Here is a 17,770-nt window from a genome sequence, read left to right as displayed (position 1 = left end):
CAATTAAAAAAATTAAAAATAAAAGAAAGAATATAGGGTAAGATTTGCCACACTCTTCTAAGGGTGATTCTTCTTTTACAGTTTATTTGCCTCAAAGGCCTGTAAATTAATATATGACCTTTCCTTCCATTAGTACTCTTTAAAATAAGTACTAATAAGTACTTTAAAGTCTAAATAAAGTACTTATAAAGTACTATAAAGTAAAGTCTCTATCTCTGAAGAACACATAAAGAGTCTACCTGTAGAATCACTGTAGTTGTTACTTTAGCCATTAAATTCACCTGGTTATCTCAGGGCCATCAGAAAAGGCTCTTAGAGGATGGAGGTGGCGCCCTTTAGAGCAGCTTTATGTAGAGGTTAGCACAGCTGTGCCAAGGGGCTGTTGTAGGCATTTTGAAGATAACTCAATTTAGCCCAATTCCGATCATTCCCAAAGTTTTACTATTAATTGGATGATACCTAATTTGAGGTAGACAGCTGTTTAGTCACTCAGTCATGTCCAACTCCCTGTGACCCCATAGACTATAGCCTGCCAGGCCCCTCTGTCCGTGGGATTCTCTGGGCAAGAATACTGGAGTGGGTTGCCATTTCATTCTCTGGTAGCTAGGAGAGCTCAAAAAATCCATTGGTCATCCAGTGGTCTAATCAACTCTTGAGTTCTTAATTAAAACTTTCTAGATCTTCCTTTCTTCCAGGAATTCTCTATAATTTCGAAGACATTTATTTTTGACTCAGGTCTATTAGGTAGCTCTATATTCTCAAGTAAACAGTTTTGGACAGAATCTTTTCTATGCCAAGTCTGCTACTGTCTTCCACTTTTCTGTCGTTTAGCTGTTAAGTCATGTCTTACTCTTTTGTGACCCCATGGACTATAGCCTGCCAAGCTCAGTCTATTGCGGTTTCCAAGCAAAAATACTGGAGTGGGTGGTCATTTCCTTCCCCAGAGGACCTTCCCAACCCAGGGATTGAACCTGCCTCTCTTGCTTGGCAGGCACTTTCTTTACCACTGAGCCACCTGGTAACTCCCTCTTCCACATAGGCCAACTTTAAAATCAGTAGAAAAACACTTAGATATACTCCCCCATTACCTCTGAAACTTGTATCTACTTCTTTTTATTGAAGTATAGTTGATTTACAAAGCTGTGTTACTTCCAAATGTACTACAAAGTGATTCAGGTTCTTTTTCCATTATAGGTTATTACAAGCATATCTACTTCCTAATGTTCACTCCTCCCCACTCTGTTATTGGTTAGAGTCACAAGTGAGAGATTAGTAAGATGTGCTTATTTATTTAGCAATATATATTTAGTTAAAACTTTTACATTATGATATTTTTTATAAACAAAAATTTCCCACAATAAAATATTTCCCAAAATAAAACCAGTGTTGATGCATATGAAGAAATAAAAAGCTCTTAACTGATTTAAAAGACACCTGTATAAAACAATTAAAAATTACATTGTTGATTTTATAACATAAAAAAGATATAGTAGAGAGTCAAACAAGAAACAGAAAAACAAAATTTATATTCAAGTCCTATGTCTTTGACTCAGTATGTAACTTTGAACAAATTTGGCCCTTTCATACCTTAGTTTCTGTAAAAGGAAGGATGCAATCAATACACTACCTATGCCATGGCTTGAAAGTGAGATCATGATGTGAAGTCATTTATAAAAAGTATGAGACGTTTCCATAAATGTGAGAAAGCATTATGATTACTACAGTTTTACCTTAAATACCATGTGTAACGTGTCTGACACATCATAGACCCTCAATAAAAATTGTCCTTCTCCATCCCCACTGATGTCCTAACAGGCCAGCTCAATTTTAATTCCCATATCCATGCCACTCACCCTGCCTTCCTTTACCTTACTAGTGAGACTTGAGAGAAAGGAAAGGATCACCTTTATATCTTCCTCTCTTGGCTTTAGCATCTGGTGTCCTTCCAGCCACCAAAATGACCAAATGTGCCTTCACATAGCTCAGCTCCAAAGCCTCCTGAACTCTGAGGCTCAGGCAACCTGGAATACTCTTCACTGACCTAGTGCCCATAAAATATAATGTGTCCTGACCACAAAAAAAAAAAAAAAACTTCCCTTTAAATTAATTTTGACCTCTGAATATTTTTCTCTGAGTATTGAATTAGCACTCAGTCACTCAGTCATGCCGGACTCTTTGTGGCCCCGTGTACTGTAGCCCACCAGGCTCCTCAGTCCATGGAATTCTCCAGGCATAAATACTGGAGGGGGTTGCCATGCCCTCCTCCACAGGATCTTCCCAACCCAGGGATCGAACCCATGTCTCTTGTGTCTCCTTCATTGGCAGGCAGGTACACTACCACTGAGCCACCTGGGAAGCCCAGGTATTGAACAGAATTGATTTTATTTCACTTGGGCACTTCCACTGTGGGGCTCAAGATGAATAAGAAAGAAAGCTCCTTCTGTGAAGGAAATCTCAGTGTAGAAGTAGTAATACATCAATACTGTAACTCAAGACCAAAACCAAGAGTGCTCGAAGGCTAGTATAACAAAGGCCTTGGGAAATGTGAAGGATGATTCACATTCTGCTGAAGATACCAGGAAAGCCTTCAAATCAAGGGGTTGGCCTTTGAGCTAGATTTGGTGAGAGCCTAGGCCCAGTGGGTGAAGAAAGGAAAATCTGGGATGGAGAAATTCAGTGTGTCGAGGAAATAGTGAATCACTGTGTAAATATGGTGATAGCTAGCTTAGAGATTTATTCAGATCAGCTAGTTTTATCTTTCTTACTAATTGGAATTTAACTCTGTTCTCAGATCTCATTAGGAAAACCAACAAGTATGATTGAATACGTAATGTCACACACCGTTTCCAGAAAACCCACTCTGTTGGGGGCCAGAGTGAGGTACTCCGCCCGTGACAAAGGTCATGAGGAAGGAGGCTCGACATACGCAAAGGCGGGATCGAGCCTCAGGAGTCCCCCTGGAACTCCTCGAGCATCTACCCCCATTACCAGAGCCTGCCTACTTTACTACTTTGTGCTCTCACCTACATCTCTGACTTTACGGGGGGCTGTCCCCCACCACCTCTTTTGGAGAAGGAGTTAACCTAGAGCTCCAGTTAATAATAATTCCTGGGTGTGATAAGAGTGTTTTAACCTACAAACTCCTCTGAAGGTTCTCTAGCCTGCCTGACAGGCTTGTCCGGCCACATGTGATGGCTCACAGCACAAGATGCTTTAAACCTTCTAAAAACAGGTTCCTTAGAAAAGTTAGAAAACTATTAGTATAAGTATAATGGGCTAATTAGAAATTGTGTTGGTGAAGGGTTTTTCATTTGTTGAGCCAATGTTTGTTGCTAAGTCTCCATATCCCCTGCCCTTACACACATTAATGAATATATAGAATTAACCTTTGATATTAATCACGTTAGACCTTAGGCTAAGTAAATTGTTTCCTTAACTAAAACCCACTACACCCTCACCCTGTAGGAATGTAACTTTATTTGGGTGGCGTCTGTTTTGAGAATAATCAGCCCTGGAGAAATAAGTGTCCTGATTGACTGACCGCTGTCACAAGGAGAGGGTCGTAAATTGTCAGCAGGCCCCCCTGGCCAGAAGATGATGTAACACCCCTAATACCTCTGTATACATTTGTGTGAAGCACCTGACTTTAATAAAAGTCAGGACTGCTGTCCCCACGTGACTTTTGTATAACATCTCAGTGTATAAAAACAGACTCTGGAAAATAAAGAATTGGGATCAGTTTCTCGAAATACTGGTCTCCCCATGTCGCTCTCTCTCTCACTCTGGTTGAGTCTTCATCTGGAGCGCGGAACCCACCATGCTTACTAATTATGCCTGGGCTTCTAAGATCCGACCGGGGAGGCCTCAGTGTCTCCTCTCCTTCGGGAGAACGGAAGGACGCCTGCGGCCTACGTAAGTGGTGCAAGCTTCTTGTCTTGAAGTTTTATTGGTCTCCCGCGTAAACCAAGCTACTCAGCCTCTTTTCTCCACTGAATTTTCCTACTGAGCTATCCTTATTCTATTACTCTTTATATCTTTAATTAATATCTAATTGAAGCTATTGTATCCTGATCCTCGCCTACGCCGTCTCTCCTTCGAATACCCTGGATCAGCCGGGGCTGGTCCCCGGCACCACTCCAGAACTTCAGAAGTTTTAAGGAAAACAAACTTGCCTTTAAAATTTAATATGACTTTGGGGCTTTCCTGGTGGCTCAGTGGTAAAGAATCCTCCTGCCAATTCAGGAGACATGGGTTCAATCCCTGGTCCAGGAAGACCCCACACGCTGTGGAGCACCTAAGCCCATGTGCCATAACTATTGAGCCTGTGTTCTAGAGCCAGGGAGCAGCAACTGCTGAGCCAATGAGCCCTAGAGCCCTTGCTCCACAAGAGAGGCCACTACAATGAGAAACCACGCAGCAAAACCAGAGAGTAGCCCCTCCTTGCTGAAACTAGAGAAAAGCCCGTGCAGCCAAAATAAACTTTAATATGGCTTTTACACTCATCTGTTTCTAGTTCTCTGCTTCTTAAACACACACACACATACACACATACACCCACAATTCTAGATTGTTTCTTTGAAAGCTTTTTACTCTATGAGCTACTTTATTTCATATGAGACACTGTACCAGATTCACAGTTTAAGTACTTAGTAAACATCCAAAGAGAAGAACAGTACAGAAAGCAGGTAAGAGTTTGAGCAGTCAAGGTTCTCCAACAGATTCTTTAGGGGGAAAAAAATGCTTGAAATGGTGTAAATCAAGATGTAGTAAATAGAGAAATAGAGAACAGACTGTGGTTGCCAAGGGGAATGGAGAGGGACGGAGGGGGACACTGGGGGTTGCAGATGCAAACTATTATATATAGGATAAACAAACAACAAAGCCTTACTGTATAGCACAGGGAACTATATTCAATATCCTGTGATAAACCATAATGGACAAGAATATGGAAAAAATGTGTGTGTGTATATATATATATATATATGAATCATTTTGCTGTACAGGGGAAATCAACACCACATTGTAAATCAACTATACTTCAAAAATTATTTTAAAAACAAAACAAAAACATGCAGTGAATATGTGAAGCAAAAAGGAAACTGGTATAAGCATGCATGTCATATTTAGTATATTTAAAGGAGCGATAGAGATTACTGTGCCAATGGTATACTTGATAAACTTAAGACTCAGCTTAAGATGTTAATTATATAAAAAGCCAAATTTTTTGCATTGCACCTGGATATCATGCTCCCTGTGCTTAAGGAATACATTGGTTTATACATTTGCAGAAAAGTATTTAATTAGGTTTATAAAAGTTTAACAAATAACTAACAATTTTTGAATATTTATGTAGGCTAGTATATCACTAACCCAGGTATTTGAGTAAAATGTCAGTATTATCAGGAAATGTTGCTTTAACCAGAATTATCTTACAGAGTAACCAAGAAAAAAAAAGGCCTCCTGCTAAGTATCACATTTAAGAAGACCATCTGACCAATCAGGTCAAGGTTTTTATCATAATCAGTGATGTGAGTAATTATTTGTTCTGTAGTCCTAATGAGCTCTGACTTAGGTGGCATCAACTCAGTTTTTCTGGAAGATGTGTTTGTAAAATCTACTTTAAGTAGGTATCTTGATATCATAACAAAATTGGCTTTGGCTCTCCCTTTCTCACATGCCATCATATACACACCAATGCACACACACACATGACACTCACAAATTCAGGACAAATTGGTATTTTGAATGCTCAAAATCAAATGTCCTGAAAATGTATTTCAAGAAGTTCATTATTATTGTTTATTATTATTTCTTGTAGCTCAGTCGGTAAAGAATCTGTCTGCAGTGCAGGAGACCCGGGTTTGATTCCTGGGTTGGGAAGATCCCCTGGAGAAGGAAATGGCAACCCACTCCAGTATCCTTGCCTGGAAAATCTCATGGACAGAGGAGCCTGGTGGACTGCAGTCCATGGGGTCGCAAAGAGTCAGGCACGACTGAGCAACTAACACTATTATTGTTAAAAGGAATTCTGCTTCCTGAGGGATATGCAACTATAAGAACATTTCCTATGTTTACTGTTTCCACACTCTGCCACAATCTACCCTATAACAAAGAGGTTTACGTACCGAACATGAAGTGTACCAACCAGTTAGATACACATTAAAATCTGTCAGCAATACTAAACTATAGTTCAATGGATATTTTCTTTGCAGGCACACACCTCTCTTATTCTTATGGTTTTATGGACAATATTCAAAGAAAGCAAGAGTGATTCATTTCTGTCTTCTTACCACTTATATACTTTGGTATAAAATAAATAATCTGATAGGTATTACATTAACATGGGCTTCTCTGGTGGTTCAGATGGTAAAGAATCTGCCTGGAATGTGGGAAACCCAGGTCCGATTCCTGGGTCAGGAAGATCCTCTGGAGGAGGGCATGGCAACCCACTCCAGTATTCTGGCCAGGAGAATCCCCATAGACAGTGGAGCATGGCAGGCTATAGTCCATGGGGTCAGAAAGAGTCAAACACAACTGAGCCACTAAGCTCAGGTTAACCAATTACTAGGTTTCCAGTTGAAGTTTTCCAGTTGGTTAGCCATGACCTGCTTCCAGCTCATATTCTCAAACCTCAATTGCACTTTCCCATTTAAGCAATCCAGTTTTCTCAGCAAGTTCTGAGCTGCGAAGATACTATTTACCTATGTTTAAAAATAAATTGAGTAGCTTAGCCTTTTTTTCTGCTAAGGGTGGTTCTAACTGAAAAGCTTTCTTCAATAAATAGAAAAATGATATTCTTCAATGTTCCACCCACTGGTGTTAAGGCAGGCCTGGTCATCTGGAAAAGAATGTCAAGCTCAAAAATGAACATTGTAGGGTCTCCTTCATTTTCAGGAGAATAGAAAGAGTTTCTGGGCCTTTTGTATGCATAGGCTATAATGTATACTTATGCCTATCTACATCTGAAATTATTATTTTAGAAAGAAGAGTATAACGTTTTAAGGATTTGTTTATTGGAATTTCTTTTACTTTAAACAGTTCCCCTCTTTTATTACTTTTTTCATCTCTTCAACTAGACTCAGGTAGTATATTTATCAGAATACTCTCAAGCATTACAAAACTATTCATGTGTGCTTATAAACGCCTAAAGGTGCCCCTTTCCGTACAGTTTATAGAGTGAGTACTCCTTACTTCTTGTCCTTGTGCTAATGTGCTTTGCTCTCACCTTATCCTACAAGAGTAAACTAAACTGGGATAAAATGCAAACATGAGGTTACACAAGTAGAGAAAAAAATGAGTGGGAATTCTTGGTGATATTCAAAAACATATTAAGAATCTCTGGAAACATAAGATGAAAATCTGGACCAATTTTGCAACCAGTTTTGCTTTACTAGGCATCCTAGCTCTCTGGTTACAAAAGCAAGGAGATATTTATTAATATTTTTAAGCTTTTAGGGGAAATTTAAGAATATTATGGAAGCCTAAGAATAACCATATCCCTCAAATTAAAAGTATAAAGGCTGAAAAACATAGTGTTGAGAGAGCACAGATTCTAAGATCTGGGTCTAATCCTGGCCCAGCACTCACAATATGAGGGAAGCCCTTTAAACCCTCTGAACTTCAACCCTTCACCTATAAAAGGAAGATATTGAAGATGATCCTCAAGGTTCCTTCAGGCTCTAAACCTCTGGCATATGGATGGATCCTGAATAAATGCTTGTTGAATAAAAATGCCTACAACTGCCAAAAATCAAGAGATTGAAAATGCAGAATACAGCCTACCCACACTGCTCTGATCCAAAGTAGAGAGAATGTAGAACCACTAGAAAACCAGAGTCAGTCTCATAAACTGTACAGAGGGGACAGAAGGAACAACATTCAAACCAGAGCAACCCTTCTAGAAGTTGTAACATACAGCTGTAGTCAGAACATTCAACCGAAATTCAGAGATGAACCTTGGTTTCCCGCAGAGATCAAACAGGAAGCTGAGCACCGCTGGAAAGAGAAGCTTTGACACGGGATCTGAGTGAGAATGAGGGAGCTATTGAAAGGAATCACTGCTGACAGAGACAGACAGAAGCAGGAATGCGAGAGAAAATGTAATTTCCCTGTTTAAGTACTAAGAAATAGAGAGTTTAACAAATCTTGACTGAATGTAGTTTGTCCCCTTGAACTCCTTAATAGTATGACCAGTTACGTTGGTTATATGAATGAATATTCTGCGTGTGCTATAAAGAAGACATAAACTAAGAAGTCTGCTGGGAAAGAGGGTTGAGGCTGTGGTCTCAGTCCCATGTGGAGAAATCACTTCAGTTTTCCAGTTGGATCCACTTTTATCAAATACTTCAAACTTCTCTATCCACTTATGGGCATCAAGGATATGTCAATGGAAAATTACAGGCTCGCCTCATTTCCTCAGGGGGGAAATCAAGTTTTTTTGTTTAATTACAAAGTCTTTTTTAAAATATAAAACTTTATGCAGTTTGTATCAGATTTTTACTGTGCTAGTTTTCGCAAGTTATTTAACCTCTCTATGCTTCAGTTTTCTCAACTGTAAAATGGGGGAAATGAAACCAATCTCAAAGAATTTACTTAATAGATTACGTAGATTCACATATATAAAGCAATTAGAACAGTATCCAGCACATAGTAAGTGCTATGAAAACATTTTATTGTTACTGTTATCATGTCAACCCTCTGAAAGACCCAAGTAGTGTTCTAAAATCCATGACATTCAGCCTTCCTGATTCTCAAGAAAATGCCAAAATAAAAAGACATTTGGGAAATAAAATGAATGCCATTCTAGAATAGCCACCTTTATCTATGTTTAATATTAATAATTTGGAAGAGTAGGCAGGCAAAGTCCAAACCATCCCAAGAATTAATAATGCAAGATATATACATTTCAGTTATTTAAACCAAGTTATCAAAAACTAAAATAAAGGGTGTCCTGTTGAATAGTGTGAGGAAATCATATATTGTAATCAGTTCCTGCTTCCAAAGGCTCTTGTTCACATATATGTGGAATAGCTGATTGCAATATTCTGTGCCAAGAGGCACTCAATGCTATGGAGAGAGAGGAAGCCAGCTTGGGTTGCCAGGTAAAATAAAAGCTCCAAGGTAAGGAGAGAACTCTTTCCCAGGAAGTAAGAAGTCAATTTGACACTTTTGCCTGAAGAAAATGTGTCCTTTGCCCTTAAATTTACATTTGCTCCCTGCAAGATGCCTCTAGGCTTTCTGGAATTTCCACTTGAAGTCAAACTTGCTTTAGCAATAATTTTCCATTGTTACAGCTATAGCTAACACTGATAGCCTGACTGAGGGGGAAAAATGTAGCAATTAAAAGTACAGCAGAATATTTTAACCCTGGCATTTTGACACTGTGGAAACATAATTTGACCCAACTAAAATTAGATTAGGTAGAAATTATCCTGAGAAATAAAACTAACAATGCTAAAGATAGGTACATAAATTTGTGTGTGTGTGTGTGTGTGTATATATATATATATACATATATATATATAAAGGGTTTTTTCTTCTTTTTTAATAAAAAAGGTTTGAAGAATTGAATATTATTTTTATTTAAAAATTCTATTGAAGCTTTTCATGGACGCAAATTATTTTAATTAAGAAGACAAACAAGGTTTGCAAATGAAAAGGTAACTCTGATCATGCATACATGCATGCTTAGTTGCTCAACTGCCCAACTCTGCAACCCTTTGAACTGTAGCCTGCCAAGCTCCTCTGTCCATGGAGACTCTCCAAGCAAGAATACTGGAGTGGGTTACCATTTCCTTCTCCAAACTGATCATACTGAGCAATAAAATATGATTTTGAATTAAGATACATTTTTAGTCAGAATAACTTGACTGATTTCTGGTAGCCCCCAAAGGCTTGACTTCTATTTTTCTGTAAGGTAGGAAAAAAACATCTGCTGACACAGATCTTTTCCCCACCTAAGGTTAGAAAATTACAACTAGAAATTTATAATATAGCTTCTACAAAAGATTATATTACCTACCTTCCCACTTTATAGGATCATGTGTGATCAAATAAAATCTGTGTGAGGGAACTTTGAGAACTATAACATGCTATACAGTATAATAAACAATAGAATCTACACAGGTAAAATTAAAGTATACAAGAGTCCAAAAAGTGGGTTTGAGAATAGAGGTAAGAAGGTACATATATGCTCATCTTTTTAGTTGATGATTTGGAACCCAAGTGATATTGGAAATCACAGCAGAAAAGTACTTATCTGTAGCTCTCAGGGGCAATGGGAGTGCATACATGAAGACAAATTCTTAAAGCCTGTGTGATTCAAACTTTCGTATGTATGAATCACTGAGGATCTTGTGAAAGTGCAGATTCTGATTTATTAATTCTGGGGCAGGCCTTGAGATTCTGCATTCCTCACAAACTCCCAGGTGATAACACCCAGGCCGTTGGTCCACCCATGGAGTAGCAAGACTTGACTATGAAGGGCCGACTGAGGAGCAAATCAGGTGTTAGAAAATGAAGACGATTGGCTAAGACACTCATGAAACATCCAAGAAGATTGCTAGTGGAGATCTTGATCAGGAAAAGATGTAAATAAGACACATGTGTCAAAGTCATAAACTGGGATGGAAGGACCTAAAGAAATCAACATGTATGGGATGAACTGAGGTCAGGAAACATAGTAGATGTATGATGCTCTTCCTTGGGGATTCTTTTATAACTCTGAAGAGAAGGAACTCCTTCAGGAGGTAGAAATCAGCCACATGAAAGAACCCAAAAAGTCTTCATCAGCAATTAGTCTTTATCAACTAAATATTAGGCATTCCTAGAGTTTGAAAGAATCATATATTTGCAATAGACTGTCATAAAGCATTCTTAGACAAATTTAATGCTTAGCACTCAGACTGACTTACCATATTTCTCGCCCTCCAAGTGAGTATCTGATCGTTGGTCTCCTACAAATAAGCACAAAGGGCAAACAAATCTTTATTTTTAGCAATTGGTGTCTCTGGAGATCAATACCTGTTTCTCCCTGCCCTAAAAATCCTAGTCCTTAAATTTTAATACACAGAATAACATAAAGTCAGTTGGACTGGTGAACTGATACTTAATACCTGAATTCACTGATAAAGAGCACTAAATTTTGAATTAAAAAAACAAAAACTGCATGCAGAGAAACACACATACTGTATTTTTTCACTTAAATCCAAAAAATAAAACAAATGTCAATGAGTGTAACAAAACAGGAACAGAAACTGATAGATACAGAGAACATACTAGCAGTTATCAGAGGGGAAGGGGATGGCAAGAGGGGAGAAGTAGGGGAAGGGAATTAAGAGATACAAGCTACTAGATATAAAATAAAATAGGTAATAATTTTAAATCATTATTACAAATCTTACAAATAACACTTTAAATGTAAAAAAACCCCTGCATACTTGTAAGAACCTGTAATGGAAAATAATCTGAAAATACATATAATATATATTTAACTGAATCACTTTGCTTTACACCAGAAAGTAACACAGCATTGTAAATCAACTATACTTCAATAAAAAAAAATTTTTTTTAACTGCATGAAAATGCTGGAGGTAAGAGGTTTGGGGGTGGGGAATAAAGCTATTAACTCTTCCATTTTTATCCATGCCTTGTACACCTTAGATGATATACAGACAGTCTTGCAAAATTCAGCACCAACAAATGAGGCATTTTGTTTATTTTCATTTTATGCTAATACTTATTCCTTAGAAGGCACATTAGTCCTGGAAACTTAATATGCATTAAATATTTATTAACTACATGCAGAATAGAGAAAAGAGATGTAATTTGAATTTAGCAGCCACACTTTAGCCATGTTACACATAGCCTTTGGCTTTCACAGAAAGCCCTACATGATAGATATTAGCATAGCCAGTTCAATTTGGTAGGTAAAATTTAGGGTTATTTGTGGGGAAGAAAAAAAAGGTAGCAAGCTCTATGTTGAACAATGATAGCATGTTAAGGCTTTAACATTCAAGTAATTCCACACACATATTCAACAAAAATTTTAATACTTTTGATAAGTATCCCATTCTTTGGTGCTTTATCAGATTTGCCAACCCATTAATGAATGCTGTTGAAAAGAATTCCCACTGTAAACCTGGTGGACAGAAATGACAACACTTGGTCTAAGTTCTAACAATAATAAATTATTGAGAGTCAGAGTTGTGATAAAGAGTCAAGGGAAAGTGAATGTGTATAAGCTGTGTTCACTTGGAAAACATAACAATGATGATGATAAGTAGAATAGCAGATGACACCCCCCTTATGACAGAAAGTGAAGAAGAACTAAAGAGCCTCTTGATGAAAGTGAAAGAAGACAGTGAAAAAGTTGGTTTAAAACTCAACATTAAAAGAACTAAGATCATGGTATCTGGTCCCATCACTTCATGGCAAATAGATGGAGAAACAGTGGAAACAGTGGCAGACTTTATTGTTCAGGGCTCCAAAATCACTGCAGATGGTGACTAAAGCCATGAAATCAAAAGACACTTGTTCCTTGGAAGAAAAGGTATGACCAACCTAGACAGCATATTAAAAAGCAGAGACATCATTTTGCCAACAAAGGTCCTTCTAGTCAAAGCTGGGGTTTTTCCAGTAGTCATGTATGGATGTGAGAGCAGGACTATAAAGAAAGCCGAGCACCAAAAAATTGATGCTTTTGAACTGTGCTGTTGGAAGAGACTCTTGAAAGTCCCTTGGACTGAAAGGAGATCCAACCAGTCCATCCTAAAGGAAATCAGTCCAGAATATTCATTGGTGATGGACAGGGAGGTCTGGTGTGCTTCAGTCCATGGGGTCTCAAAGAGTTGAGTCGGACATGACTGAGCAACTGAACTGAACTGACTGATAATAATAAAATTATTGTCATTAAAAAAAGAATCAGCTATTGGTGCTGGAGAAGACTCTTGAGAATCCCTTGGACAGCAAGGAGATCAAATCAGTCACTCCTAAAGGAAATCAATCCTTAATATTCACTGAAGGATGAATGCTGAAGCTAAAGCTCCAATACTTTGGCCACGTGATGCGAAGAGCCAATTCACTGTAAAAGACCCTGATGCTGGGAAAGATTGAGGGTGGGAGGAGAAGGGAGCAACAGAAGAAAGATGGCTGGATGGCATCACTGACTCAATGGACGTGAGTTTGATCAAACTGCGGGAGACACTGAACAACAGGGAAGCCTGGCGTGCTGCAGTTCACGGGGTCACAAAAAGTCAGACGTGACTGAGCAACAACAACAAGCTATTGAAATAGCAGTGCATGTTCCTTCCCACAGAGGCCATTTTCAGCACCTGTAATTCACAACTAGTTAGAAGAACACTCAGGATTTAACACACAGGCAGACATTTTTCAGTAAGACTCTCCCTTCTGTCCACCCCTTAGGCTCCAGGTGCCAGGAGGGAATCCAGGCACTCATGAAAACCTTTGAACTGTAGGCCCTCCTGCCAGCTGCCTGTGCTCTCCCACCATCAACGAGAAAACCTGGGCTTCTACCTTAGTTGCTTTGCCCAGACCTCCATTTCCTTTCCTGTGTTCATGTACCTGGCAGTAACCCTGAGGTCCTGCCTCACTCCTGCCAGCTCTGAAGACAGAATCCTGCTCGCAGGGCTCTAACTCCTTGACTTGGATATGTCTGAACAGAGAGAACACCCAGAGCCACAAATGTTGCCATTTCTCTGAATTTCCAAAGTTTTCTGGTGGCTGGAATTGCCACTGTGGTGACCTGCTTGCCAAATCAGACACACTCTGGAGCCTGCTGCCTACCCAAACTGCGCTGGAGCTTAGCACACCCAATATATTGCAAGGGACCAGGAAGCTGCCCACGCAGAGCTAGCTTCTGTAGCTGATTTCATTTCTCATTCTCTCCTGGCTTCACTGAACCCTGCTAAAATGGCCTGAGAGTCTGCAAGCCCAAGATGGATGTGATGCTAATAAACCTACATCATTTGCAAAAGAGGCTAGCTATAAACTCCTTGCTGAAAAAGAACACAGGACCCAGAGTATGGGCATAACTGTGTTCACAGGCTTATTAATTTCTTCCTTCCTTCAGTTCAATTCAGTTGTTCAGTCATGTCCGACTTTTCATGAACCCATAGACTGCAGCACACCAGGCTTCCCTGTCTATCACCAACTCCTGGAGTTTGCTCAAACTCATGTCCATCGAGTCCCGATGCCATCCAGCTATTTCATTCTCTGTCATCCCCTTCTCCTCCTGCCTTCAGTCTTTCCCAGCATCAGGGGCTTTTCAAATGAGTCAGTTCTTCGCATCAGGTAGCCAAAGTATTGGAGTTTCAGCTTCAGCATCAGTCCTTCTAATGAATATTCAGGACTTTATATCCATCCTTTAGGATGGACTGGTTAGATATCTTTGCAGTCCAAGGGACTCTCAAGAGTCTCCTCCAACACCAAAGTTCAAAAGCATCAATCCTTTGGCACTCAGCTTTATTTATAGTCCAACTCTCACATCCGTACATGACCACTGGAAAAACCATAGCCTTGACTAGATAGACCTTTGTTATCATACCTTTTTTTTAAATATGCTGTCTAGGTTGGTCATAACTTTTCTTCCAAGGAGCAAGCATCTTTTCATTTCATGGCTGCAGGCACCATCTGAAGAGCCCCCCAAAATAAACTGTTTTCATTGTTTCCCCATCTATTTGCCATGAAGTGATGGGACCAGATGCCATGATCTTAGTTTTCTGAATGTTGAGCTTTAAGCCAACTTTTTCACTCTCCTCTTTCACTTTCATCAAGAGGCTCTTTAGTTCTTCTTCACTTTCTGCCATAAGGGTGGTGTCATCTGCATATCTGAGGTTATTGATATTTCTCCTGGCAATCTTGATTCCAGCTTGTGCTTCCTCCAGCTCAGCGTTTCTCATGATGTACTCTGTATATAAGTTAAATAAGCAGGGTGACAATATACAACCTTGACATATTCCTTTCCCTATTTGGAACCAGTCTGTTGTTCCACGTCCAGTTCTAACTGTTGCTTCTTGACTTGCATACAGATTTCTCAGGAGGCAGATCAGGTGGTCTGATATTCCAGTCTCTTTCTTCCTTAATTTATTCATTATTAGCAAACATTTATTGACGTCTTACTGGGTATCAAGAATCTGCCTGCAGTGTGGGAGACCCTGTTTTCAATCCCTGTGTCGGGAAGAACCCTTGGAGAAGGAAATGGCAACCCACTCCAGTATTCTTGCCTGGAGAATCCCATGGCCAGAGAAGGCTGGCAGGCTACAGTTCATAGGGTCACAAAGAGTCAGATATGACTGAAAGACTTCACTTTCTCTGGGTATCAAATACTAGGCTAGGCACTGAAGCTACCTAGGTGACTAAGGGAATCTCGACCCTCTTGGAGTTGTTTGATAAAGCCTCAGGAAGATAGACCTTAACCAAATAAACACATCAGTAACAATTTACTTGCAAATGTGGTATCAGAGATGCTATGAAGGAGAAGTACAAGATATGAGGACAATATCTAATCTAAAATGTAAAAGATGAGTAAGAGCTAGCATGATGGCTGGCAGTCTTGGCAAAGGGCATAGTGTGGGCAAAGAGCCAATGATAGGAAAGAACCTGGCAGCTACGAGGAACTAAAACAAAGCCAGCATGGTTAGAGAACATTGGGTGAGAGGCTGAGTGATAGGAGCTGGGACTGGAGAAGCAGGCTGCTGCTGCTAAGTCACTTCAGTCGTGTCCGACTCTGTGCAACCCCAGAGACGGCAGCCCACCAGGCTCCCCCGTCCCTGGGATTCTCCAGGCAAGAACACTGGAGTGGGTTGCCATTTCCTTCTCCAATGCAGGAAAGTGAAAAGTGAAAGTGAAGTCGCTCAGTCGTGTCCAACTCTTAGCGACCCCATGGACTGCAGCCTACCAGGCTCCTCCATCCATGGGATTTTCTAGGCAAGAGTACTGGAGTGGGGTGCCATGGAGAATCAAGAAGGGAGGGACACACGTGGTTATACCCTTGTAGAAATATATGCTGGAGCACCCAAGGTCTGAGAGGACCTGAGGTTGTTGAGTATCATTTGTAATCTTTTATGTTTTCAAGAAAAAGAACTGCTGCTGAAGTCAAAAAGGTAACAGTATTCTGGGCATCATGGTCAGGTACTGGAACAAAATAAAGATCATCATCCCATGCATCAGTAAATTTTTGTTTGTTTGTTTGTTTACAGTTCTAGTTACTGAAGTTGAAGCTCCAATATTTTGGCCACCTAATGCAAAGAGCTGACTCACTGGAAAAGACTCTGATGCTGGGAAAGACTGAAGGCAAAGGGATAAGGAGGCAGCAGAGGATGAGATGGTTAGATGGCATCTCCGACTCAAAGGACATGAATATGAGCAAACTTCAGGAAGGAGTTTGCTCATACTGCTCCATTGTGAAGGACAGGAGTTTGAGTGCCTGGGGTGTCACAGTCTATGGGGTTGCAGAGAGGCAGACACAACTTAGTGACTGAGCAACAATAACAAACATCAAGTAGCCACAATTTAAAGAAAAATATAGTGGAGTTAGGGAAGGCCCAGAGAAAGTCACAAGAAAACGGGCCAGAAAATGTGGTCCATACATATAACATTTTATTTTATATCAAGTTCTGCTTTCTGCATGGCCATGGTGGAGTGAGAAAGATGTAGCCCAACACTGCTCCTCACTCCCTTTACAGCCTAGGGCAGGCATGCTGTGTCTGTTTTTCTGTCTTTACAACAGGAGGAAGCTCCATCACAGTTGTTGTCAGGAGTAAGTAACATGATACTAAAACGCTCACCATAGTGCCTGTCACATAACAGAGACTTGGTGATGAATGTTAATGCCCTTCCTTGTAGAAAACAGGAGCTCTGACAGATGCTGCCACATGAAAATAAAATAGGTGAATGAAAAGAAGAGACGACTGATAAACAACAGATTATTTTGTATATCACTAATATTTTTTTATACAGCCTAAGGCATGAAGAAAATAAGTGCACCTCAAAACATACTGGTATCCCTTCCAAACCATAAGAGCACAATAGAAGGTCGCTAACATTCCTGTCAGCAGGAGTCTCCCTGGCACTCCTTTAATAATCATGCCCCAGGCAGCTCTGCCCCAAGGCTGTTCCGGTGTTTACCTACTTTGCTTGTCTCCCAGTTTTCACCACTAGGATGAACATGCTCCTCCACATAAATACAGACAGACATATATATATTTTCCAAGACTCTTAAACTCACTTTTTTTTAAACCTGTTCCTAACTCTCAGTGCTCTCAATTAACCCATCCTTGTTCCAGATACTCAGGAATAATGTGCCCCACTTTAGAGTGGGGGGAGTGGGATGAATGGGGAGAATGGGATTGACTTATATACTCTGCTGCTACTGCTGCAAAGTCACTTCAGTCGTGTCCGACTCTGTGCGACCCCATAGACGGCAGCCCACCAGGCTCCCCCGTCCCTGGGATTCTCCAGGCAAGAACACTGGAGTGGGTTGCCATTTCCTTCTCCAATTCATGAAAGTGAAAAGTGAAAGTGAAGCCGCTCAGTCGTGTCCAACTCTTCGCGACCTCATGGACTGCAGCCTACCAGGCTCCCCAGACCATGGGATTTTCCAGGCAAGAGTACTGGAGTGCTACTATGTATAAAATAGACAGCTGATGAGAACCTACCAGATAGCACAGGAAACTCTACTCAGTGCTCTCTGGTGACCAAAATGGGAAGGAAATTCAAAAAAGAGGGATACATTTATACAAATAACACAACA

General features: G+C 40.0%; 1 protein-coding gene across 1 annotated transcript in view; it reads right to left on the bottom strand.

Annotated features, from left to right (window-relative positions):
• SLC44A5 (solute carrier family 44, member 5) overlaps positions 1–17,770 on the bottom strand; it is a 432,423-nt gene that overhangs the window by 201,878 nt on the left and 212,775 nt on the right. Inside the window, exon 2 of the mRNA XM_010849416.1 lies at positions 10,914–10,955. Within this exon, the coding sequence (XP_010847718.1) occupies positions 10,914–10,955 (42 nt within the window). The remainder of the gene's footprint in view (positions 1–10,913; positions 10,956–17,770) is intronic.

Source organism: Bison bison, unplaced genomic scaffold, assembly GCF_000754665.1.
Source record: "Bison bison bison isolate TAMUID 2011002044 unplaced genomic scaffold, Bison_UMD1.0 scf7180017864283, whole genome shotgun sequence".
Taxonomy (NCBI): Eukaryota; Metazoa; Chordata; class Mammalia; order Artiodactyla; family Bovidae; genus Bison; species Bison bison.
This window is presented reverse-complemented; position numbering and strand designations above follow the sequence as displayed.